Source organism: Megalobrama amblycephala, linkage group LG15, assembly GCF_018812025.1.
Source record: "Megalobrama amblycephala isolate DHTTF-2021 linkage group LG15, ASM1881202v1, whole genome shotgun sequence".
Lineage (NCBI taxonomy): Eukaryota > Metazoa > Chordata > Actinopteri > Cypriniformes > Xenocyprididae > Megalobrama > Megalobrama amblycephala.
Window position 1 is genome coordinate 20,367,545 of NC_063058.1, and position 27,528 is coordinate 20,395,072.

A 27,528-nucleotide genomic window follows, 5' to 3' on the forward strand; every position below is an offset into this window, starting at 1 on the left:
TTATATAAAACTTATGCAAATGAAATATTAAAATTATCTATGTATGATAATTAACAAACTATAAATAACAGCAAGTGACCAATCAGAAATGCCAATTCAAAATGGCCAAAAGCACTATTCAAGCACATTTTTTGGCGTTCTTTAAAAATAAAAAGGCATGATATTTATTTGATCAGTGTTTAAGGACATTCAACTGATGTAACATTAGAAAGAATAACAAGTGCATTGATTCGGTAAGGGATTGTTGTGAAAGTTGCATTGAATTTTGAAAGTGAATGCATTCATCAAGGTACGGAAGAGGATTAGGGCCAAGCAATAATAAAAAAAAAATAAAACATTTTATCTTGACTTTTTTCTCGAAATCTAACGAGTTTTTTCTCGTAATTTAACGAGTTTATTCTCACATTTTATCTTGACTTTTTTCTTGAAATTTAACGACTTTTTTCTCGTAATTTAATGACTTTATTCTCAACATTTTTTCTCGACTTTTTTCTTGAAATTTAACGAGTTTTTTCTCGTAATTTAATGACTTTATTCTCAACATTTTATCTCGACTTTTTTCTCGAAATTTAACAAGTTTTTTCTCGTAATTTAATGACTTTATTCTCAACATTTTATCTCGACTTTTTTCTCGAAATCTAACGAGTTTTTTCTCGTAATTTAATGAGTTTATTCTCAACATTTTATCTCGACTTTTTTCTCGAAATTTAACGAGTTTATTCTCAACATTTTATCTTGACTTTTTTCTCGAAATTTAACGAGTTTTTTCTCGTAATTTAACGAGTTTATTCTCAACATTTTATCTCGACTTTTTTCTCGTAATTTAATGAGTTTATTCTCAACATTTTATCTCGACTTTTTTCTCGAAATTTAACGAGTTTATTCTCAACATTTTATCTTGACTTTTTTCTTGAAATTTAACGACTTTTTTCTCGTAATTTAATGAGTTTATTCTCAACATTTTATCTCGACTTTTTTCTCGAAATTTAACGAGTTTTTTTCTCAAAATTTAACAACTTTAATCTCGAGATGATTTTATTTTTTTATTATTGCTTGGCCCTAATCCTCTTCGGTATCAAGGTGATAATGCACACATGCATATTTTAGGTAAATGTACATGTGTTTATTTATGTATTTATTTAAATCTTATAGAATCCATTCAAGCCACAGCTAGCAAAACTATAAAGCTAATAGCTTGACATAAGCACTCAAGTCGCCGGGCACTAATAGCTCGAAAGCGGCACTTTTGATGGTGTTTCTGGCTGTTTCTATCCAGTTATTTATAATAAAAGGATGTGTGCAGTACGTGTGGCAATTTAGAGATGAAAGACGAGAGTCTTCTGAGAGAGAGAGAGAGAGAGAGAGTCTGGTGCTCAGTCATACAATACTGCAGTCATATAAATTATTTCATGAATGCTACCTAGATTTTTATTCTACTCTTTAATTCTATAAATAAAAAGGTTTTTGTAATCATAGTGTAAGGTTAGCTACAAGAATGCACCACCCCACCCCACCCCACGACCCCACCATCCCCCTTGAAATGTTTTTACAATTTGACCTCTCTTTCCACCTGCTCACTGTCCTCTAACCCAAGAAATGATTTATACCGCATTGCCTTCTGCCAGCTATCAGTTGCTTAATGTGCATGGAAATTATCACGTTCATGAGATGGATGTCATGGCATGACATCACATTGCAATTACTGGTATAAACTTAGATTGCAAAAACGATTTACTATTTTTTCCACTTCCACTCTTTTCTCTCTCTGTCTCTCTTTTCTAATATGAATACAAGTAAGTTGTACCTTAATATGTCCAAATTGTGTATTGCAATTTGTCTTATTTACTCTTAGAGACTGTAATTTCCTGACGAGCATCACCTTTAGACCTTTGAACTGGTCACTCTGATGGTCAATAAGGTTTTGGCCACCAAAAAGAGGCATTCAACCTGGTCCACACTGCATAGCTGCATGTCTCTGTCCGAATGAAAGTTTTACTATGCTAGTTTACTGTGTGGCACAGACAAGGTCTATTTTAGTAAGACGTTCTCATGGGAGCTGAAACTATAAATCTAAGGATTTTCTTCTTTCCTCGGTCAGCCAGTTAACTCACACTCCTCTCTTTTCTTCTTCTAGCAGGTATGTCTTTTTCAGTGGTCATAAGAGACTAACAGCTATGTGTTGGGGAGGTTTTTTTGATGGCAAATCTGTCATTACTCATAAGGGGTTATAGCTGTCATGGTATATATTAAAGGATTTAATTATTATTTATTCAAAACTAGCAAGAAATTGGGCAGAATTGCATTGTTAACTGTTCAGATGTTTCTCAAATTAGCGACAATCCTGGAAGATTTTCACCTATGCTAAAACTCACAGGCGCTATGCACAGAACTCTTACCGCTGTGTAGAGGACTTATAGGTCAAATGGGTGGATTAAAGGGTCTGATTACCACGGTTATTAACGGATTTGAATCAATTTATGCTTAATTCTTCAAAGACTGCATAAATTATACACATTTATTACATATTATGCAAAGTGAATTAATCATTTGTTTTTGGAAATCGTAACGCATTCATACAAAAGTTGCCATTTTGATTAAATGTCTTTTTGCATATTGTAGTCAAACTATCATAACTAATGCATCTGAAAAGTGATGACACCCCCATGTCATCCAAGATGTTTATGTCTTTCTTTCTTCAGTCAAAAAGAAATGAAGGTTTTTGAGGAAAACATTCCAGGATTTTTCTCCATGTAGTGGACCTTCAACAGTTAACAACAGTTGAAGGTCCAAATTGCTGTTTCAAGTCAGCTTCAAAGGGCTCTACATGATCCCAGACGAGGATTTTTTATTTCTTTTTAGAAAATGTATTCCTCAACTGGGATTGTGTAGAGCTCTTTGAAGCTGACTTGAAACTGTAATTTTGACCTTCAACCTGTTGAACCCCATTGAAGTCCACTATATGGAGAAAAATCCTGGAATGTTTTCCTCAAAAACCTTAATTTCTTTTCGACTGAAGAAAGAAAGACATGAACATCTTGGATGACATGGGGGTGAGTAAATTTTAATTCTGAAGTGAACTAATCCTTTAAAGGATAAGTCCACTTTTAAATACACTTTTCCTGATAAATGTACTCACCCCCATGTCATCCAAGATGTTCATGTTTTTCTTTCGTCAGTCGAAAAGAAATGAAGGTTTTTGATGAAAACATTCCAGGATTTTTCTCCATATAGTGTATTTCAATGGCTACCAACAGGTTGAAGGTCCATATTACAGTTTCAGTGCAGCTTCAAGGGCTTTAAACTTTCTTCATAACGCTTACGCTGAATGTCCTACGCCTTCCCTATTCAAGTTACGGTATGATACCAGATGAGTAATAACGGTCTTATCTAGCGAATCGATCGGTCATTTTCGGAAAAAAAAATACAACTGTTTATGCTTTATAAACAAAATATCGCCTTGAACGTACTTTCCGCTTCCGCATTCTTCATAACGCTTACGCTGAATGTCCTACGCCTTCCCTATTCTACTTACGGAACGAACGCGGCGCCAGTTTCGTTTTTTACCGTAACTTGAATAGGGAAGGCGTAGGACATTCAGCGTAAGCGTTATGAAGAAAGTTTAAAGCCCTTGAAGCTGCACTGAAACTGTAATATGGACCTTCAACCTGTTGGTAGCCATTGAAATACACTATAAGAAGAACAATCCTGGAATGTTTTCATCAAAAACCTTAATTTCTTTTCGACTGACGAAAGAAAAACATGAACATCTTGGATGACATGGGGGTGAGTAAATTTATCAGGAAAAGTGTATTTAAAAGTGGACTACTCCTTTAATATCCCAACATGTGTTTCAGAGAAGAGATGACTGTTTGAAATAGTTATTTTATTCTGCAGATAAGGAAGGACTACAGAAGTATGTCTGACGCGTGAGTATCTCCACCTTCATCAGTAACAACCAGCTATTTGAATTATGATATCTGTCATGTCTCTATCAACATTCTCTTCTATCTATATGCTCCACTGGCTGCTTCAAACAAAGTCCTCAATCAAAGCCAAAACCCAAGATAAGTTCAGCCCGTCGGCTGGGGTTGAAGGTGAGCGCCACCTGCTGACCACAGTTACACATTGGCTACTTTGTGTGGTCAAGTAGTGGATTTTTTAAATGTTGCAACTGCAATAAAGGCCATTTATTTGCTCCTTTTGTGAGATTCTTGTACATTCATAGCAAAACTAATAATTTTTTTTGCCTTGACATGATTACAATGGACATGTCATCATGAAGATGAGGCTGCTGAGTACAGCAATGCAAATGCTGATAGTAGAGAAGCAGGATAAAGAGAAGGAAAGGGAGCAAGTGCTGAGTGAAAGAATTCCTCCCATCAAATTTTCCGGTCTGTCAGTACAGGAATTACAGGTACAAGTTAAATGGATCATCGAACACGATTTATACAATTTAAAGGGATAGTTAACCCCCACAAATGTACATTTACTCACCCTGACCCTCATAACCTTCATAGAGCACAAAGTGATTGGAAAAATATGAAATGGGAGGAAAATTATATTTCAAAGCTTTTGTGTTCGCTTGGAAAACATTTGCAAGCGGAGCTCACTCACTACAGAGCCAAATGATGTCCAGCTCTATGGCGTTATTTTAATGACAAAAGTCGGGAGCACATCCATGTAATGTGCGCGTGTGAATCTATCCGTGCTTTTGCACTAGAAAGCTCCTGGATTAAACACTGTCAAAAGTTATCAAACAAATCATGTCTTTTATTTTGAAGTTCATGTTTGTTGGTACATGTTTACGTCATGTGATCTCTGCTTCCCCTGTTCATGTGTTTGTTTTAATTAGTTCCCTTGCTTCATTAATCATGTTCTGATTGGTTCATTGTCCTGATATCTTGTCTCGTCATTTCATGTTCTTTAGTTCCCTCTTATTGATGTTTTGGTCATGTGTTCCCTATAGTTTTGCATTTAGCCCTCATGTTAGCCATGTTTGTTTGTCGTGTATTGTTCTCTGTACTTGCTGTTGGTGAGTTTTGCCCAATCTCCGCGTGCTCAAGTCAAGTTCAAGTCTGCCTATGTTCATGTCATTGTTTAGTTCTGTTTAATTTATATTTTGTTCTACTTTGAATAAACCGCACTTGGGTTCATTCGTTAAAAAAAAAAGAAAAAAAAAACAAATCTTATTGGCCTGGAATTCTTTCGACAATCAAAAATGGATCTTACAATTTAATAATATTTAAAAATATTACTCAAATGTATCTCAGAAATGGCTCGGAATGGGGCACTTGGATGATCTGTATATATAAATAAGCTAGTCTATGTAACTGCATCACTACCCTATACAGACATTACAGTTAAACCCCTCTGAACGACATAATGTCTGGAGCTTGACGGTACATCTCCCCCTCTCTCAACGTAATGGGTGGAGCTTGATGTAATTAGGTTATGGGTCTGTTTAGGGTGTGGCTGGACGTTCAAGGTCATCAGAATGTCAAGCTCCACCCACTAGCTCTGTCTGCGGTAAGCAGCTGCTCAATTTTTGCGTTGCCCCAAGAAACTTGCCATTAGTTTGCAAATAATGTACAATTTTTGCAAGAGTGAAATATTCTCTCCCTCCCACAAGTCCCACATTATTTCCCTCAAAAATGCACAAAGTTTCTCAGGTGAATGCAAAAGTTTTGCGAGCGAACGCAAAAGCAATGAAATATAATTTTTCCTCCCATCTCATTTTTTGTTGTTTTTACCATCACAATGTCCTTTAGGGCCCTTTTTTCTTGCCATCTCATATTCTTTTCCTTTTAGAAACCTATATGACATTTTTTCTTTTGTGAAACAGTTTTACACTTTTAAACACAGAAACACTTTTAATTGTTTACCATTATTTATGATATAATGTATTACTCTACGGCAGGGATTTCCAAACTTTTTTGTTAGCAGAACCCTTTTGACCTAAAGTATTTAGGCTACTTGAAGAATTACCTCAGATCTTAAAGGTGCCCTAGAATCAAAAATTGAATTTACCTCGGCATAGTTGAATAACAAGAGTTCAGTACATGGAAATGACATACAGTGAGTCTCAAACTCCATTGTTTCCTCCTTCTTGTGTAAATTTCATTTGTTTAAAAGACCTCTGAAGAACAGGCGAATCCCAACAAAACACCGACTGTTACGTAACAGTCGGGATCATTAATATGTACGCCCCCAATATTTGCATATGCCAGCTCATGTTCAAGGCATTAGACAAGGGCAGCCAGTATTAACGTCTGGAGCAGCACAGCTGAATCATCAGACTAGGTAAGCAAACAAGAACAATAGCGAAAAATGGCAGATGGAGCAATAATAAATAAGGGAGCGCGCGATTTAAAGGGGCCGCAGCCTGAATCGGCGCATAGGTAATGATGCCCCAAAATAGGCAGTTAAAAAGATTAATTTAAAAAAATCTATGGGGTATTTTGAGCTGAAACTTCATAGACACATTCAGGGAACACATTAGACTTACATTGCACCTTGTAAAAACTGGTTCTAGGGCACCTTTAAATTAACTTTTTTTTTTTTTAATTTAATAGCACAGGCATTTGTCAATGATGCTTGAATGCAATGATTTTTGGTAAACAAATAAAATATTTAATTTTTAAGTGTTTTATTTTGATTGTTTTATATTAAAATTAGCCTATTTATTTAGTTTAAGTTGACATTTTTATTTAATTAATTAGCTTTTTCATCACTCACAACCCCCTGCAATTCCCTCACAAAGCCCAGTTTTGGAAATTCTACTCTACAGCATTAAAACCTTTGTAATGCATCCTAAAGACAGGCTTTGAATAATGTTTAACCAGTATTTTATTTTGTTGACACTGTCTTGTGTGTAGGAACTATGCAAGGATTTGCATCACAAGATTGATGTGATTGATGAGGAACGCTATGACGTTAGCCTTAAGGTGGCCAAAAATGAAAAAGAGGTATGAAAAATTGTGTAACAAACATCAAAATTTGATAAACAGTTCTCAGCGATGAAGCTATTGTGTTCTGTTAGCACCGAATCGAGCAATCAGCTTAGAAGTTCGGTCGAAGGATTGCATTATAGTGCAACTTGTGTGGTCTGTGTTGATAAAGATACAGGAAATGAATCAGAAGATCTATGACATGAAGAGCAAGCTGAAGAGGCCAAACCTGAAGAGAGTGAAACTGTCGGCTGAGCAATTGCTAAGTGTCCTTCTGGGCTCCAAACACTCACAGTCCATTGACTTCAAAGCCAACCTGAAGACAGTGAAGAAAGAGGAGGAGAAGGTAAGACTATATCAAATAAATTAAATGGACAGAAGTGCTAATATTCATAATTGTGTCTTTACCTTCCACAGAAAGAAGAGGTGACTGATTGGCGTAAAAATGTGGAGGCCATGTCTGGAATGGAAGGCAGAAAGAAGCTGTTTGATGCTGGACAGTAGAAGGTAAATATTTCGAAACAAATCCAACTGAAGTCCGTGTTTTGAACAAATCGTTTGACTGAATGATTGACTCACTCGTTAAGACAATCATTTGCCGCCACCTACTGGTAATTTTAGTTTCATTACATTTTGTCCATCGTTTCATTTTCTATATTTATATCTCCTGTGACTTATGGCTGGATAAGGATGTAGCCTATTCATATTCATATTGTATTAAATGACTTATCTAATCCCTGTTCTCTAATTCTTATTTCTTTGCTCTCATGGCCTGGTCATTACGCTGTTCAAGGTGCTCACTAAGGGGCTGAGAGGGTGACGAAGACTGAATGTTGATTTTGTTTTCGGTCATGATTGTAATGGATAGTGGTAGATATGAGTTTATAAATAGACTGTTTGTTTGAAATAAGAGTTAACAATGTAAAATGTGATTGTAATGGATAGTGGTAGATAGAACGCGTTTATAAATAGACTGTTTGTGTGAAATAAGAGTTAACAATGTTAAATACAACATAATAAAGTAATTGCAGTCGCATTGTATATGCTATATTGTTCATTTTATTTTATATACTTTATTGCATAAACATCTCCCTAAATATATGAAAAGTTGGCTAGTATATCTAACCAGAACTAAAATGTGTCTGAGCAAAATCTCTTTAAATGCTTTGCAGATGACAAAACCAATGATGTTAAAGATGTTGGCTAAAGATTTCAGAAAGTACATTTTCAAAATGTAAAAAAGCCTCGAGAATGTGTAATAATGCTATTATTAATGTGTTTTTTCATTTTTAAGGCAAACAGATCATTATAACATCAGTTTCACAGAATGCAGGGTAGCTACTTTACAATAAGGTCCTATTAGTTAACGTTAGTAAATGCATCATTAACTAACAATGAGCAAAACATTTGTTACAGTATTTGTTAACTTTAGTTTATAAAAATAAATCTATTAATTTTTTAGCCTATAGTTCATGTTTGCTCAGGTCCATTAAATAATATTAACAAACAAACAACTTTTGATTTGAATAATCTAGCCTATTCGTTTGGAAATTTTGAAATTAACATTAACTAAGTTTAGTAAATGCTTTACCTTTCATTGTTAGTTCATGTTAACAACTAATGTAAACAAATTGAACCTTATTGTAAAGTGTTACCATGTACAGATACAGCACTGACCTTGAATAAAAGAGAATCTGACCACTGACTTGTAAATTGTAGTTTTCAAAATTAAAAGCTCTTTCTACACATGTTGTCATGTTTAATAAAGTGCAGTTCTTCTTTTGACCCACTGATGGCAGCCTGCAACAACATATCAGGAAGAAGAAAAACCCAGCATATCAGTCTATTAGGTCCCTTATTGATGGTTGTGAAAATATCTGTCATTTCAGATCTGAATTATTTATAGGATTTAAGAAAATATTAAAATATGTAATATTCCTACATAAAATCTTCCCGTTCTTTCAAATAGGATATGATATTGACATATCATTATGGCAGTCATATTGTTCTTTCCCCAAGATATATAGTAGTATGACTAATCAGCAACAACTCCAAAAAGATTGATCGAAACTTCATTTCAGTTCAGATTAAATTGGATAAGATCAGTGTTGGGCAAAGTTACTCTTAAAAGTAACGCATTACTCCCTAAAAAGTAACTAATTGCATTACGTTTGCGTTACTTTTTCTCACCTGTGCTGGGCTTGTTTGTTTGTTTTTTAATATATAAAAAATGTTCTATTTTTGGCAAATGGCTTTTTCACACCAAAAAAAGCCTCAGACTGAAAGAAATGCAAATTCACGCCTGTACAGTAGAGGGCGCAGCTCAAATAAACCTTACAGGTGTGCTGCCATTCTGGATTGCCAAAGAATAGGATGCAGGAGAAGAAAGTTAAAGGTGCCCTAGACTGTTTTTTTACAAGATGTAATATAAGTCTAAGGTGTCCCCTGAATGTGTCTGTGAAGTTTCAGCTCAAAATACCCCATAGATTTTTTTAAATTAATTTTTTTAACTGCCTATTTTGGGGCATCATTAATTATGCACTGATTTTTTCAGCACGGCCCCTTTAAGAGATGCGCTCCCTCTGCCCCACGAGCTCTCGACTATATATACATCGCATAAACAAAGTTCACACAGCTAATATAACCCTCAAATGGATCTTTACAAGATGTTCGTCATGCATACTGTATGCATGCTTCGAATTATGTGAGTAAAGTATTTATTTAGATGGTTACGTTTGATTCTGTGTGAGTTTGAGGCTGTGCTCTGTGGCTAAAGCTAACATTACACACTGTTGGAGAGATTTATAAAGAATGAAGTTGTGTTTATGAATTATACAGACTGCAAGTGTTTAAAAATGAAAATAGCAACGACTCTCGTATCCGTGAATACAGTAAGAAACGATGGTAACTTTAACCACATTTAACAGTATATTAGCAACATGCTAATGAAACATTTAGAAAGACAATTTACAAATATCACTAAAAATATCATGATATCATGGATCATGTCAGTTATTATTGCTCCATCTGCCATTTTTCGCTATTGTTCTTGCTTGCTTACCTTGTCTGTGCACAGATCCAGCCGTTAATACTGCCTTTCCTTGTCTAATGCGTCGAATGGGCTGGCATTATGCAAATATTGGGGTCATACATATTAATGATCCCGACTGTTACGTAACAGTCGGTGTTATGTTGAGATCCGAGTGTTTTCCGGAAGTCTTTTAAACAAATGAGATTTACATAAGAAGGAGGAAACAATGGGGTTTGAAACTCAATGTATGTCTTTTCCATGTACTGAACTCTTGTTATTCAACTATGCCGAGGTAAATTCAAATTCTGATTCTAGGGCACCTTTAAACACTTTTACTTCAGCAATAAAAACAATAAAAAGAAACACAAATGTGGTATAGTATGGTCAAATTGGATCACTGAAGGCCAGCAGCAAGGACATTAGTTACTTATTGCTCAACAAAGTTACTTGAAAAAAGTAATCTGATTACGTAACTCGGATTACTTGTAATGCGAAACTCTCGACACCGGATAAGACAAAGCATACGGCTGTACGCATATAGTCTCATTAATGCTGGTGTATTGTTGTGCTCACCCTTAGTCTAGAGAACATAAAGTGCATTTCAGCACCAGCTGCTCTGTCACACTAAATCCTGGGATGCGAGGCATTTGACAATGATATTGTTGTGGACAGTGGTCTATTTTAGTGAGCCTCTTATGAGTGCATCAGAATCTATAAATCTGCAGAGTTTCTTCTTTGTGGCCAAAACAAAGTCATACTTCCATCATCTTAGAGGTAAGGACCTTCAGGTTATAACAAATGCTAGTTGTCCATGCTTATTAGATAGATATAGTAGTTGTAGATTTCTTAGCTTCTTACCTTATATCTCATCACATAAACGTGAAGTCTATTTTAATATTGTTTTAGATTTTTTTGGCTCACTACATCTGCACACAAGTTGTTCTTTTTTTAACATTTTTTTTTTTATTATTTGTAAGCCTCTAGAAAAAAACAAAGGCGCAAACATGTCTGAAGCTATGTAAGTATTTTAGTTTTTTTTTTTAAATATATATATATTATAGAAATAATAAATGATTAAATATATGATAGAAATTATAAATATATATGTATTTTCATTCCTGGCTTTATCAGTATCGGTCCGGTGAGTTTTTAAACACTGTATTTAATTGCAGTATTATTATACAACATTGCAGCTGGCAGGGTCACATTGTTGTTCATTTCATATCGGCTCTCTTCTTCAGAGAAAGCCCAAGATTACAGCATCTCGGCGGTTATTTTTAAAGGTTAGTATCTATTTGTTGCATTTCTGAAATGTCAGCATCTTAAATCATTTTATGTATGATTATGTTTTATAGCAACTACCACGATGTACATATAAATGTATGGGTATGCTTCCTCATTTTAATGCATCGCAGACCAAAATACTGAAGAAGGCCGGCATACTGCTGGCAGAGGAGAAGGAACAGAAAAACAGTGACCGAGAACAAACGCTCAGTGAGAGAGCTCCTCCTCTCAAACTGCCTGGACTGTCCGTACAGGACTTACAGGTTGCTATTCTTTGGTCTTTTGTCAGAGTTCTTTTGATAGTGTTCTTTCTTACATGCCGGTGCTCTGCTTACAGAATCTGTGCAAAGACCTACATCAAAAAATTGATGTTGTTGATGAGGAACGATATGACATTCAAGCGAAAGTTTCCAAACATGAAATGGAGGTACATTTTGTTGCTTTAAAACTGCATTAAAAATGCCTAAACATTAATTGAAGCATTCATTTACTAGCCATAATTTATGCTTTTTGTATAGATAGCAGATTTAAACCACAAAATCTTTGAGCTGAAGGGCAAAATGAAGAGACCTGCCCTGAAGAGAGTGAGGGTGTCTGCTGAAGCCATGCTGGGGGCTCTGCTAGGTTCCAGACACAAGGAATCCATCGACTTTAAAGCTAACCTCAAGACTGTCAAGAAGGAGGAGGAAAAGGTAATAATCAACACATATAATCATATCAATATAATACTCAGACTTTATGGATTCAGTTAGGCAAATCTAATTAAATAACATATTAAGACTTTTTGTTTGATTATTCAGTTAATAATATTAAATGATTAATTTGAAATTATTTTAAAAAATTTGCATGTATTATTTTATTTTATTTATTATTTTATTATTTATTCAGTATTAATGGGTTAGTTCACTAAAAAATTTAAATAATGTAATTAATTACTCACCCTCATGTCGTTCCACACCCGTAAGACCTTCATTCATCTTCAGAACACAAATTAAGATATTTCTGATGAAATCCATAAGCTTTCTCCGACAGACTGCAATGTTATTACCACTTTCAAGGCCCAGAAAGGTAGTAAAGACATTGTTAAAATAGTCCATGTGACTACAATGGTTCAACCTTAATATTATGAAGCTTCCGTCTGCGTCAGATCGGCGGCTCAGTATTGGCCGACACTGTTCACGTGAGCAGCATGAAGCATGCGGCCAATCATGAGTCAGCGTTCTGACGTAGAACACGGAAGCACTGCACTGTGTTTACAATGTAAACAGCGTAGGAGAATGACAGGGAAGAGAAGACATTTTTGAATAAAGTTGTTATTTTTGTTTGTTTTTTGCGCACAAAAAGTATTCCCGCCACTTCATAACATTAAGGCTGAACCACTGTAGTTACATGGACTATTTTAACGATGTCTTTACTACTTTTCTGGGCCTTGAAAGTGGTAATTATATTGCTGTCTATGGAGTCAGACAACTCTCGGATTTCATCAAAACTTTCGTAATTTTTGTTACGAAAATGAACGCAGCTCTTTCGGGTTAGAACGACATGACGGTGAGTACTTAATGACAGAATTTTCATTTTTGGGTGTACTAACAATTTAACAATGTATTGCATTTTTAATGTGCTCTCTCTAGCTCAAGAAAAAATTGTAAATACAAATAATAACAGGTTATCATAATATGCATTTACTTGTAATCCACACAGAAAGAGGAAGTGACCGACTGGCGTAAAAATGTGGATGCCATGTCAGGCATGGAGGGCAGGAAGAAGCTGTTTGCAGGACCAACTTCTTAATAAAATATTTCAAATATTAAATCCAAAGTGAAGGCTATTCAAACATACCGAAATTTAACTGCTGTTTAAATGTGGTTTTGTGTTTGTTTTATTACATAAACAGCTGGATGAATGAATGAAAAGCAACTGTATGAGCAAAGATAAAGCTGTGTTATTGTTATAACCACAGTTATCACTTCAAAATAGCCTATTGAAACATTATGTGCTTTATGACACATATAAAACATGTTAATATATGATTATTATATAATTGCATTTGTCATTATATAATAATGTTTATATTGTAATGAGATGTATATGTGATCAGATGTGTGAATATTGAGGAACAATAAAGCTTTCATTGTTTTCACGGGTTATTCCAGGTTTTCTGACTAGCAGTTTTCTGGCTGCAAATAACTACTTTTCCGAATGATAAAAGAGTATTAAAGAACACATTTGAGATAATGTAGCTGTGCCTACCTTATAAATTAGGTGAATAAGGTTGTAATTATATATAATATTTCTCCTTTATTGAACTACGCTTCAATTTAACCTAAAAATAATTCGAACTGACGCTATCAAGCTCAGTTCCTATTCGCCACTGTCCGCTTAAACACGCCTACTTTTGGAGAATCTCGAATATGATTAGCTGAGAGAAGTGTCACTCAATCAAACGGTTTCTTGGTGTTTGTTGATGCTGCTGTGATAGTTCCTGTTGCAGAGCTGCAGCTACTCTGGGCTGGGCGGTTTCTAATCTGACGGTGAGCATGTAACAATTCATAATCATTTTCAATACGCACAGCTTCTTTCATTTTCATTTAGATTTATGATTAATTTAAGCAGATAAGAACGCGTTTGCGTGCACGGTGTGATTTCATTAAGTTATATGACATGCTAGCTGGCTAGTTGTGTTATAGTGTTGTCATACAGTAGTTTGACACATCGCTACTGTGTATTTCATTTTCAGTTCACTATTTAGATGCTTCTGCATTTTAGCCTGCGAATGCAATGATTTTTTCTATTTAGCGTTTAAATTTAAGAGCTGGTCAGAGCATTAATTTAGCATTGACATTTAGTTCATGACCCTTAACCTTTCTATTCTCCAGTTAGTTGTATGCAGGCTGACTATATTAAAGGTTGTTATATTTAAAGTTAAATGTTTATTGCATGTAAATACTAAATTAGTTGCCAATATTTTATTTATATAGTGCTTTAATGTTTATATTATAAATATAATAAATTCATGCCTTATAGTTGCATTTAGGACATTCGAGCTGGGCGATAATATTCTTTATATTTTAAACAATCAAGCAGTTGAGATTTGCCATGTGCATGTGCATCACTTTCAGGCTTCCATACCGCCTCTTCTGGATGTCCAAATACAAACTCTTCCTGCTCCGGCATGGGGAGGGGGCCTGGAACAAGGAGAACCGCTTCTGCAGCTGGGTTGACCAGAAACTGAGCGAGAACGGGGTGGTGGAAGCCCAAGAATGCGGCAGGCTGCTGAAAGAGAAGGGGTATCAATTCGACCAGGTTTTTACCTCCATACTGAGCCGTTCCATCCAGACAGCCTGGTTGGTGCTGGAGGCCATGGGACAAGAGTGGGTCCCAGTCACCAAATCATGGAGGTTAAATGAGCGGCATTACGGTGCCCTGATTGGCCTCAATCGGGCCGAGATGGCGTTGAACCATGGCGAGGAACAGGTTAAACTGTGGAGGCGAAGCTATGATATCACGCCGCCCCCCATTGATGAGTCACATCCCTATTATGCTGAAATTTACAATGACCGCCGATACAGTACGTGTGACGTTCCGAAAGAGGAACTGCCCAAAACAGAAAGTCTGAAGGAAGTGTTGGACAGACTTCTTCCTTACTGGAATGATGTCATTGTACCGGTGATCAAAAGTGGCCAAACGGTCCTCATCTCTGCACATGGCAACAGCTGCAGGGCTTTGCTTAAACATTTGGAAGGTGAAACATCTATGTTGTGCTGCTTTGAACAGTTTTTATACCAGCAGGAGCATGAAAAAAATGAAAATTCTGTTGCCGTTTACTCACCTTCATGTTGTTCTCAGACTTTCTCTCTTCTGTGGAACAAGAAGATATTTTGTCCATAAAATGAAAGTCAGTGTATGTTCATTATATGGACAAATACACTTAAAATATTCTTTATATCTCTTTTGGAAAATTATGCATTTATAAATTATAATGTCCCTCTAAAGGCCACTGAGTTAGAATTACATAGGCACTATCAAGTAAAACTCTTGACCTTTATCTCTTGGAAGGCGGGCTGGTATCCACTACCAGTGTTGGGGAAAGTCACTTATAAAAGTAATGAATTACAATATTGCATTACTGCCTGAAAAAGTAACTAATTGCATTACTTAGTTACTTTTTATGGAAAGTAATGTGTTACATTACTTTTGTGTTACTTTTTCTCACCTGGGCTGTTTGTTTGTTTTTAACAACAAAAAAGTTCTATTTTTGGCAAATGTAAAGGTTCTTTCACACCATAAGTGAAACGAATAAGCCCCAGGCTGAAGGAAATGCAAATTCACACCTGTACGGTAGAAGTTGCAGCTCAAACAAACAAGTCTTTCAGCTGAGCTGCCATTCTGGAAAACAGAACTCCTGAATTCTCTCAAATGGAGACAGGAGAACTGTTGATGAATAAATGGGAAAACAAAGTAACTTGCGTTTACTTGTCTGAAAAAGTTGTTGTAAATTTAAAATGATGCATTACTTTACTAGTAATCTGAATTTGATAAAAGTAATCTGATTACATAACTTGCGTTAATTGTATTGCATTACCCCCAACACTGTCCACTACTGTACAAAAGTTTGGGATCAGTATTTTTTATTTTTTTTTTGAAAGAAATTAATACTTTAATTCAGCAAGGATGCATTCAGCTGATCAAAAGTTATGGTAAAGACATTTATGATATTACAAAAAAAGTTCTATTTTAAGTAAATCCTGATCTTTTTGGACATTGTATTCATCAAAAATCCTGGAAATGTTTCATACTAGAATGATTTCTGAAGGATCATGTGACACTGAAGACAGGAGTAATGATGCTGAAAATTCAGCTTTCATCACAGGAATAAATTACATTTTAAAATCTATTCAAATAGAAAATAGTTATTTTAAATTGTAATAATATTTCACAATTTTAAGGTATTTTAATTAAATGCAACCTTGGTGAGCAGAAGAGACTTCTTTCAAGTTATAAAACACGGAATTGCTCTTCATCCTGTTTTTTTTTTATTAAATACTCTATTATTTCAATAGCTCATTTTTAAATATTATCAATAATAAAGCATGGAAAGTGGACAGTAGTAACAATAAAGCTAGTATTAAAACATAAACCTGAAATACTAATATGCTAATTAATGTACATGCTTTTGCTGTGTTTCTCAACAGATATATCGGAAACAGACATTGTCAATGTAACGCTGCCCACGGGAGTTCCAGTCTTACTGGAGATGGATGAAAACCTTCGACCGGTCAAACCTCGTCAGCTCCTGGGCGACCAGGCCAAAATTCAGGCAGCCATCAAAAAGGTGGAGGATCAAGGGAAGGTTAATGCAGAAAATAAATAAGGATTTTCTTGGGGGAAATGTCAGAATCTTCAGATACGAATTGTTCACATAGATAGACCATTAGTCATTCAGGATGCCCTGAAGCACCTGCAAGATAGTGCCAATACATGGGTGTGTCCGAGGTAGACTTGTTTAAATAATAGTTTATGTTTCTAGTGGTATTTTCAGAGTCTTGAAGAGTTATAGAAGTCAATATTTTAAATTCAAGCAATGGTTACTGATCCAAAATGCAGACTTGCTGCATATATTTTGTCATAGCAGGAGGTCTGTAGACCAAATAATGAAGTAGATACTGATGTAACATCATTTAATAATGTGTTATTTTTTGTTTTCAGTGGATTTTAGGCCACAGAAAACCAGTGGTGCCTTCTGTTGGGTAAAAATAGCATCCATCCATTGTTTTCTAATAGGATTTCTTATTAAAGGTCAACACAAGCGTTTAACCGATTCTGTATTTAAAAAACAACTATATAGTGTACGCTATCATTCATTCAAAAGTTTGGGATTAGTCTCTTCTGCTCACCAAGGCTGCATTTATTTGAACAAAAATACAGTAAAATCAATATATTTTGAAATATTATTACAACTGCTTACTACTTTTAATATAATGTACATTTACAGCATCATTACTCCAGTCTTCAGTGTCACATGATCCTTCAGAAATCATTCTAATATGCTGATTTTCTGCTCAAGAAACATTTCTTATTATTATCAATGATGAAAATAGTTGAGCTGCTTAATATTTTTGTGATACAGGATTATCTGATAAATAGAAAGTTCAAAAGAACAACATTTACTAAGTTGAAATATAAATATTTTGTAACATTATAATATGTAATGTCACTTTTGATCAATTTAATGCATCCTTGCTGAATAAAATATTAATTTCTTTAAAAAAAAAAGTCTTACTAAGCCCAAACTTTTAAATGGTAGTGTATATACTGGGATAATAATCATTACAAGAAAAACTAAATAAGTAAGTAAATAAATAAAATAAATAATAGTTAAAACAAGCACACATTATTCACTCCACTCTCTGGACTTTCCTAGGCACAGATTAAACCTAAAGTTATTGGATTCGTATTCATATTCCACAAATCAGGTTTATTAGGCGTAATATTTAAAAAAATTCATTGGATGTCTGAAGGATAATTTTAAATTATTAAATTAAATTATAGCACAGGCAGCATATTTAGACAATATTAAAAAAAAAAAAAAAGACTATTATTTAAAAAGGACATTTTGTTTTCATCTAATGTATTTATTACCATAGATATATGTAAAGATAATGTGTTAATATGTAACTTATATTTTTATCTCAACCAACATTAACCAACTCAAATGCAATGAAAACCAGTCTTACTGGTGAGTAAAACTAACACATAGTTGTGGTTTAGAAAGGATGTGCACTGTAATACCTCTATTTTGTATTTGTGTATTTAATGTTACTCAACACTGTACTGTATAAGTAAAGAAATGTCATATGTGTGTTCTTTTTGTTAGAATAATCGTAGTGGCTTTCACTGTTACATGTCTATATGTTCTTCTACCCCTGTCTGACTATACTATTATTATTCAACCGTGGCACATTGTAATGTAGCTCATCTTATGTCATTTCACTTTATCTATCTCCACCCAGAAGCACTGGGCTGCCCTGAAACATTTTCCTGAAAGATTCAAGAATAATATATAAAAGTAAATATTACAAATATAAAAGTGTTTTATGTGTACTGAATGGTGTGTGGAAAAAGTAGAAAACACCTGAGTTAACCAGGAGGAGGTGCTGCATTGCTACAGTGTTTTCTGAGGAGACATTTCTCCAGTGGTACAGATGTTAGTCTTAATATAATAGCGGTGGATGGTAAGTTTGTTATTATAGAAAGCACTTATGACATAAGGAAACTGATTTGGGTTATTTAATAGGATGTAGAACTTGGCAGAGTACATATTCACTAAACCTAATAGCTCACATTTGTCTTGTTGAGCTGGAATGTTGGAAAGGAGGCACTAAAACTGTCTTTAATGTCCTCTTAGAAGTATATACATTTCAACGTTATATGCTCGTGGGAAAACGTGCCACATCCATCTCCTTCCATGCTTATTAAAAAGTAATGTGAGTTTATTTGCTGTGCTGTGAAGACGTGACCGGACAGCCCGTTTCTGATTACACGTGATATAAACTCCTTATAAGAAAACATTTGTTATGGACTGCGTTCTGAAACATGGATTTGCCGTCTTTACTTTAAGTCTCGAAATGGCACAAAAACATCGCGGGAATCTGGCTGTAGAAGCGCTGCCAAGGATCCAATTTGAGAACTGTTCTGTTTGGATGGAGCCCAGATAGGCCTGGACACAACATAGTCTCGTCTTGAGACATGTTTCTCTTAAAATGTTTATTTTTAAGACTTTGGCATGCGTTGCTAATGCTAATGCCTCTGTCCTGGTTGAGCTCAGAACAACTGTTAATTTCCTTGGCTGCAAACTAAAAGGCTTGATGTACAAGCAGGTAACAGTATGATATTCACACCTTACACATTTATACAAAGCACAGACCATAGTCAAGGTAGCCCCATATTTATTTTTTGACAAGAGTGAGAGTATAAGTACTGTATGTTCAATGGATTGAACGAAACGTCTTTCCGAAAAAACTTTCAGTAGATAAAAACTCCATGAAACGGTTTTAAAAATTGTGGGTTGCGAAAGTGACATAATCTAGAACCTTTATCAGAGTTTGTGCCATTGTAAAGACTGTAGTGTAGTCAAACCCTCAGCTTCATTTTCATCCGCGTTAAATTCAAAATGGCGTCTAACTATATATATCGGGTGTTTCCTCCGAGGAGGCAAGGGAAGCAGTGCCTCCTCAAAAAAATAGGATGAGAAAATAATCCATATTACATAAAACAACACAAATATTACAAATTATGATATTAAAAAGAGTACAAGTCACTCGTATTTCTTAAAGGTGCCCTAGAATCAAAAATGTAATTTACCTTTGCATAGTTGAATAACAAGAGTTCAGCCTACATGGAAATGACATACAGTGAGTCTCAAACTCCATTGTTTCCTCCTTGTGTAAATCTCATTTGTTTAAAAGACCTCCGAAGAACAGGCGAATCTCAACATAACACCGACTGGATCATTAATATGTACGCCCCCAATATTTGCATATGCTAGCCCATGTTCAAGGCATTACACAAGGGCAGAACATCTGGATCTGTGCACAACTGAATCATCAGACTAGGTAAGCAAGCAAGGACAATAGCGAAAAATGGCAGATGGAGCAATAATAACTGACATGATCCATGATAACATGATATTTTTAGTGATATTTGTAAATTGTCTTTCTAAATGTTTCGTTAGCATGTTGCTAATATACTGTTAAATGTGGTTAAAGTTACCATTGTTTATTACTGTATTCATGGAGACAAGAGCCGTCCTTATTTTCATTATTAAACACTTGCAGTCTGTATAATTCATAAACACATCTTCATTCTTTATAAATCTCTCCAACAGTGTGTAATGTTAGCTTTAGCCATGGAGCACAGCCTCAAACTCATTCAGAATCAAATGTCCAAATAAATACTATACTTACATGATCCGATATGCTGCATGACGAACATTTTGTAAAGATCCATTTGAGGGTTATATTAGCTGTGTGAACTTTGTTTAGGCACTGTATTATAGTCGAGAGCTCGGGGGCAGGGAGCACAAGAATTTAAAGGGGCCGCAGCCTGAATCGGCGCATATTTAATGATGCCCCAAAATATGCAGTTAAAAAAAATGAATTAAAAAAATCTATGGGGTATTTTGAGCTGAAACTTCACATACACATTCAGGGGACACCTTAGACTTATATTACATCTTTTGAAAACACGTTCTACGGCACCTTTAAGGAACACTGCCCAACAGTGACACCCGCAGGTAAAGTTACCACAGGAGTCATGCCTCCCTTTCCACTCATAGAAAACCATAGAAAACCATTAGAGTCTAACTAATATATATAGTTCGTTAGACGGCATTTTGAATTTAACGCGGATGAAAACGAATATATATATAATAGTAGGCTATTTTATGACAATATAACAGTAATAGTAGTTTTTTTTTATATCATATATATATATATATATATATTATATATGTATAATTACCATTGATTTAAACAAAAGTTTTTTTTTGTTTTTTTTTAAACGACAAGCTTCATGGAGCTGCAAAACAACAAAGCATGGAAAATTACACCCAGAAATCCAAACAAAACAAACAACTTTTAAGATGTTTTGTTTTCCAGTAGGGTCAGTGTAATTTTTCATGCTTTGTGGTTTTATAGCTTCATGTAGTTTAAAAACTATTTTTGCTGGTTTAGTGCAAGATGTGTTTTTTTTTTCCAACAAAGATGCAACAAATAGTTTTGGGGGCTATATATACCAGATAAAAGTGTAATATGACATTGATCTATTAGGCTACTTATGGATGGAGGAAAGCACAGGAAGACTGCTGCCAAATTCTTTGAAGTGATGAAGCTCAGCAGAGGCGGAGTCTGAACTACTGCACATTTTATAAAATGTGGAGTCAGGGCTCATGTAATTCCTTCAGTGCCCTTTCAGCAGCACAATCACACTTGAAGACTAAATTGGAAAGCTTGCTGAAACCGTCTCCAGTCCGTTACAGGTAGGTGTTAGCAGCATAGTGCTTCATTTAAGACTTTATTTATTTTTTTAAATTAAAATAGACATTCTTTCATTTGCTTTTAATGTATAAAAAGACATGCTTCTGATGCCAACATAATTTACTGGAAATTAAGTTTGTTGCATTTGCAAGACTCTTGTGGTGGACAAACTAATTGTATGAAAAATGTTCTGTTTTCCCCTGGCACTTGTTCCCTTGTCAAGAACATCTGTGGACTTCCTTTGCTTTTAAATTACCGTCCAAGTTAATTGGGGTCTCCCACAATTTCACTAATCACTAGTTGTTTTTAGCATGAGCTCATCCAGCTTTTGGATCTTTCTAATGAGGTTTTTTTGTGTGTGTTTGTGTTGCATTTAATGGCCAACTTTCTTAGTACACCTGCATCACAGACTACTTTAAAATAATTTCTGCTATTTTTAAAGGGGAGACCAGGTCTAGTTATCACGTCCTTTACTCCAGTGAATATTTCGGGTATAGGTGCAGTATAGGCACAAACCTTAAAGTCTTTGTTGCAGAAATGCTTTTGAACATTTCCACTGTTATATCCCAGGAAAATAGATGCATTTCACACTTTGACAAATAGCGAGGGATAAAATTTAATAATAATACTAATAATAATTTTAGCAAAAAAAAATCTTTTTTTTTTTCATTTTATTAATAATAATTATTATTATTATATGTTATTTCCAAGGAAAATAGATACTATACACACACTGACCAATAGTGAGGCTTGTTCTTGTGCTGTATGGGCTGTAAGTTGTCACAACTGAACCTGCCATTAAGCAGCCTCTTATAGGTTTTAAACAGTAAAAAAAAAAAAAAAAGATGAAAAACAACAAAAATATAAAAGATGACATACAAAAATATAAATTTATATTTTCATAATTATATGTAAACAATTATTTTAAGAATTTTCGACCAAAATATTCTAAAATTAAATTTGTAATTTTAATAAAATATGATGAAAAACAACAAAAAGATAAAAGATAACATACAAAAATATAAATTTATATTTTCATAATTATATTTAAACAATTATTTTAATAAATGTACTAATAGATTTAGCCCAAAATATTTATTCTAAAATATGAAATATATACATAAACATAATAATGGCAATTAACCCCCCCTCAAAATTTTTTTTTTTTAAATAATAATAATAATTTACATTAATTTAATTCATATACACAATTAAAAATGTTGACAAAAAATATTTCATGGTGAATTCATGTGATGCAACTGAACTGTTAAACAGTCTTACAGTTTAAGATTGACTAAATAAACCATTTCAGATTTATTTTTTTTTATTTATTTTTTTATTTTTTTTCTCAGTATGTTTTTTTTCTTAGGTGTCTCAGTATTATATCCCAGAGTGCAGATCTGGTGACAGATGAAGCAGTGTGTGGAATGCACGGCGTCCGTGTGTGTGTTTTGTGCAGCTGAACAGAATCTGGAGGCAATTCAGCACACAGTGATAACAGGGCCTTGGCACAGGCATCGGGCAGGATGTTAGGAGTACTGCCCTATGCTTCCGGAGTGGGATGGGATCAGGCTTGGGAATGCTGCTGGCCCTCTGTGCCCAGACTCAGGGGGGAAATCAGAGAGCAAGGGATGCTGGGTCAGCAGGGGCCCATGAAGGATCAGGTAGATTCACTTTGCTCAAAGGAATCATCCAACAACATGGAAAGAAACATGGATATTCAAACTAGTTGCTTTGCTTGGCAGAAATTCCAGTTTGAATATTTAAAACTAATAAGAACATTTAAAAATCACAATCACCCTTTAAATTTTCTGTCGAAACCTCCTTAATCCTGACATCGGTTTTAAGTGAATTGGACATGAACCAGACTATGCACTCAAAGAAATCTATAGTTATTTCAGTTGTGTTAGAAGTTTGATTTGGACCTTTAGCACCATTTGTATAGTTAAATATATAACGGGACACAATCCCTTAGACAGCTCATTTAATACACAGTTCATTGCTGCCAGATGTTGAAAAGCAGGTAATCTGAAGACAAATTTTCCATAGTACTGCCTTGAAATATTGTTTGGGATGGAATTATACATATATATTGGAGCTGGAGTGTACCACTTAACCAAAGATGATGGACAATTGGCACATGTAGCATTCCCAAGGCGTGAGGTCAGAGTAAGACGAAGCTGAACTTTCTTAGGGTAGGTCCATCAAGAATATGTATGGGGAAGTTTGCAGCTGTTTTGTGCGCGAGGCCGAAATCCCAAATTCCGTTTTGAGGTTTAGTCCTTGAATGTGTTCCATCGCAACATACTGTTTATCATACGTTATCCAGGAGTCTAGCTGTGGAAAAGCTTCGACACTAGAGCGTGCGTGTGCCAAGTCAGGTCTTTTCCTTACATGGTATAAGCCACTAGGCATGAGACCATCTCCTCCCGACTCATGTGGATCTGTCTGGCCATGATCAATGTCTTGTTGCCCAGGAAATTTGGAATGTGTTCGACTGCAGTTAAGGTTCCTTTTCGAGCATCTCAGTGTTCTGTAGTCCACCTCCTTTGCGCTCTCAAGACCAATTTGTAAACTCTGAGGATTTTACTTGGAACATTTTTGACATAGTTAAAAGTGGGATCATTTTTACCCTTTTTGGGTTGTTTTGCTAAATAAAGAAATGGAATAAATATTATTGCTCACCATTCTTGGTCATAGTCGGCCACCTGTCCAATAGCGCATTGAAACGCTAAAGCGTCAATATGGCATGCCAGAAATTATTTTTTAGTCATATGTGCACTCAAAAAGGTCTGTTTTTAAGACACTTTTCACTTTTTTTGCACTTTTTTCACCTTGTAGATGTTAAATTAAAGTAATTTATGTGATATACCCTTGCCTTGGTCTAATTGTATGTCTTTCATTGTGCGGACAATTTCGTTTTTTTGGTTGATCAAACTTTTCTTGATTTACCTACCTGAGAACGGACTGGTTATCTTTTGGAGTGCATACAATATAGTTTTTGACATATGTGCACTCAAAAAATATTTATAGGCCTATTATAGGCCTACTATTTAGGCCTAAAGTTTGAATTGCATATAAAATTTCCAACCATTTGGATTACAGTTTTATCATGAACTAACTAATAAACTTAATGTGATGCATAATTGTCAGTCATACTTAAATTAAACAGGTTGGATTTCTGTAATAGTACTAATAAACTGAATGTATTTAAAATACACAATAACCAGGTTTATATATTTATCATTAATAAATCCAACTTGTTTCAGTGTCATTTTAACTAACTAAATATTTCTTTTTATACAGCTAGCCATATTTTAAAGGTGCCCTAGAATTAAAAATTGCATTTATATTGGCATAGTTAAATAACAAGAGTTCAGTACATGGAAAAGACATACAGTGAGTTTCAAACTCCATTGTTTCCTCCTTCTTATATAAATCTCATTTGTTTAAAAGACCTCCGGAAAACAGGCGAATCTCAACATAACACAGACTGTTACGTAACAGTCGGGATCATTAATATGTCTCCGATATTTGCATATGCCAGCCCATGATTGAGGCATTACACAAGGGCAGGACGTCTGGATGTGCACAGCTGAATCATCAGACTAGGTAAGCAAGCAAGGAAAACAGCAAAAAATGGCAGATGGAGCAATAATAACTGACATGATCCATGATTACATGATATTTTTATGAATTGTCTTTCTAAATGTTTCATTAGCATGTTGCTAATGTACTGTTAAATGTGGTTAAAGTTACCATCGTTTCTTACTGTATTCACGGAGACAAGAGCCGTCGTTATTTTCATTTTTAAACACTTGCAGTCTGTATAATTCATAAACACAACTTCATTCTTTATAAATCTCTCCAACAGTGTGTAATGTTAGCTTTAGCCACGGAGCACTATCAAACTCATTCAATATCAAATGTAAACATCCAAATAAATACAATACTCACATAATCCGATAATCCGACGCATGCATTCAGTATGCATGACGAACACTTTATAAAGATCCATTTTGAGGGTTATATTAGCTGTGTAAACTTTGTTTATGCTGTGATAGAGTCGAGAGCTCGGGAGGGGGCGGAAAACGCGATTTAAAGGGGCCGCAACCTGAAATCGGCTCGTTTCTAATTATGCCCCAAAATAGGCAGTTAAAAAAAATTTATTTAAAAAAATCTATGGGGTATTTTGAGCTGAAACTTCACAGACACATTCAGGGGACACCTTAGACTTATATTACATCTTTTAAAAAAAAGTTCTAGGGCACCTTTAATATTACATATATAGGGGCTATATGTAAAATTCAGAAACTCTTGTTATAAAGCGAAACCAGTGGCCGTTAAGTGAACTGCAGCCAGCAACTTATTGCTCGCGCTTGTGCACACATAATGTACAAGTATGGATCCCCTAAAGGTACACTCTAAAAACTAATTCAGGGGACCTTTAGTCATTACTTAAATGTATATATTGTTGTGAAATAAAAAATCAAGTTCTGAAATGCTTTTTACTTGTAATTGTTATTTTATTGAGCTTGGATGACACAAATTATGCCTTTTGATTCAATATACTATCATGACTTGTCATAGTTTAACATTTTCAGTTAATCAAAAATGTATTTAATTTTAAGTTCTGTTAATGTAAAATACAATCTGATGACGTGTAAACGTGTTTCATTGTTTTGAGTTGTATGAACACTTCTTTTAGACGAACTTAAGTTAAGTGAAACTGGGCTGGGATTTATATTTCCCATCATGCTTTGCCCATGGCACTTGAAAGGGAGAGTAAATGCTAAAATTAAGTGTTATATAATGTTTTTTGCACAAGATTAATGGTAAGGGAGATTTAGCAGTAATTAGTGTTTTGTTATGCTAATTTAGAAGAGTTAATGTGTTACTGTGGGTTTTTGGAGAGTTACCATCATGCTGACAAGCAGTGCTTGGTAAGTTCATGTTACGTAGAAATGTGTTTTATTGTGTCTAAAAAGCATCTTCACCTTACTTAAAACATTATGTTGGATAAACTTAAATAGTTGCATTCATGTTCACAATTATTAAGTTCATGTTACTTAGAAATGTGTTTTTATTGTGGCAAAAAAAACGTCTTCACCTTACTTAAAACATTATGTTGGATCAACTCAAAATATTGCTTTGAATTAATGTAATTCTCCCAATTGGCTTAAGTTAAAAATTCTAGAGGAAAACGTTAACATATTTTTTTTGTTGAACCAATGTTTTATTTTTTAGAGTGTACATGGTGATGGAAAAAATATGAGATGAGATGTCAACATTTTTGTGTTCTTTGCGAGCGAATGCAAAGTTTCTCGGGGGAACGCAAATATTTGCAAGAGAACGCAAAAGAATTGACAAATAATTTTGTCACTGACAATAATTAAAAAGCGATGAATACATGAAAATTCAGCCCATTTAACCATGGTCATAATAGTTAATAAATAAACCACGCCATAATTTTTTGAGTGCAGAAATCTTACCCGTTTCATTTACGTATGACTGAAAAATATGCATCACATTAAGTTTATTAGTTTGTTTATATTAAAACTGTAGTACAAATGGAAAAGGACATTTTATATGAAATTCAAATGAATAAATCTTAAATTTTGAGCGTAGGAAGCACAGATCCGATTATAATCAAAAACATTCTTATTTGACTCACGCAGCTTGAGGGGGTCTGCTGGAATGCATTAAATAGACAGAAGTCTGCAAATGCTTCCTCTTTGCATGTTAGTGAGAGTTTAAGGGAAGGAACTTTGAGAGCCCAAATGCTTGCAATATTTTGAAAGAATGTAATGCGGTGGTTCAAAGTTTCTACTTCTAAATCTAAAGATTTCTTTGTTAACATCGTTAATTTGATTGGAGTTTTTTGATTGATTTCTAACAGCTCTATTATTCTAATTGTAATTATTGACTAAAAAAAGACATTTCTCAGGCAGTAAATGTGGATCTTTCAGATGAATTTGAGGAGTGCTAGTGTGGTCTTGGTCTTGTCTTGGTCTCAACCCCCCAAAGTCTTGGTCTTGTCTTGGTCTCGACACACACTGGTCTTGGTCTCGACTTGGTCTCAGTTTAGGTGGTCTTGACTACAATACTAATTTCTAGTGGCTAAAATGTTGTAGCCCTTGGCATAGAACTAGTAAAAGATATATGGTGGGGTTATTCTGAAACAGAAGGTTTTCTGTTCTACAAGGGACACAGGTGCAGCTACCCTTAATTC

The 27,528-nt window shown here is 34.8% G+C and overlaps 4 protein-coding genes and 1 long non-coding RNA gene across 6 annotated transcripts in view; 4 read left to right on the top strand and 1 right to left on the bottom strand.

Annotated features, from left to right (window-relative positions):
- The first annotated feature begins 1,970 nt into the window (after positions 1-1,970).
- Positions 1,971-8,695, top strand: LOC125247219 (troponin I, slow skeletal muscle-like). Its single transcript, XM_048158451.1, has 8 exons — positions 1,971-2,137; positions 3,895-3,926; positions 4,040-4,094; positions 4,283-4,414; positions 6,876-6,965; positions 7,120-7,293; positions 7,365-7,454; positions 7,741-8,695. The coding sequence occupies exons 2-7, from the start codon at positions 3,916-3,918 to the stop codon at positions 7,449-7,451; spliced, it is 549 nt and encodes a 182-aa protein (XP_048014408.1). The 5' UTR covers positions 1,971-2,137; positions 3,895-3,915; the 3' UTR covers positions 7,452-7,454; positions 7,741-8,695.
- LOC125247222 lies at positions 7,127-13,625 on the bottom strand. Its single transcript, XR_007180044.1, has 3 exons — positions 13,513-13,625; positions 7,356-7,407; positions 7,127-7,263 (listed from the first exon to the last, which is right to left on the bottom strand). It is a non-coding gene; the product is annotated as an uncharacterized LOC125247222 (long non-coding RNA).
- Positions 10,663-13,402, top strand: LOC125247217 (troponin I, slow skeletal muscle-like). The gene is made up of 8 exons (XM_048158449.1): positions 10,663-10,752; positions 10,956-10,996; positions 11,110-11,119; positions 11,220-11,261; positions 11,394-11,525; positions 11,600-11,689; positions 11,781-11,954; positions 12,964-13,402. Exons 2-8 carry the CDS (start codon positions 10,983-10,985, stop codon positions 13,051-13,053), a joined length of 552 nt encoding a protein of 183 aa, XP_048014406.1. The 5' UTR covers positions 10,663-10,752; positions 10,956-10,982; the 3' UTR covers positions 13,054-13,402.
- Positions 13,626-13,694: 69 nt separating the features above from the next.
- On the top strand, positions 13,695-17,073 carry bpgm (2,3-bisphosphoglycerate mutase). The gene is made up of 3 exons (XM_048158448.1): positions 13,695-13,793; positions 14,382-15,004; positions 16,455-17,073. The coding sequence occupies exons 2-3, from the start codon at positions 14,404-14,406 to the stop codon at positions 16,631-16,633; spliced, it is 780 nt and encodes a 259-aa protein (XP_048014405.1). The 5' UTR covers positions 13,695-13,793; positions 14,382-14,403; the 3' UTR covers positions 16,634-17,073.
- A 375-nt stretch (positions 17,074-17,448) lies between these two features.
- Positions 17,449-27,528, top strand: part of cald1b (caldesmon 1b) — a 44,686-nt gene continuing 34,606 nt past the window's right edge. For both annotated transcript variants that reach the window (XM_048157788.1, XM_048157791.1), the window contains exons 1-2: positions 17,449-19,139; positions 21,090-21,298. The gene's annotated coding sequence lies outside the window, so the exon portion shown is untranslated. The remainder of the gene's footprint in view (positions 19,140-21,089; positions 21,299-27,528) is intronic.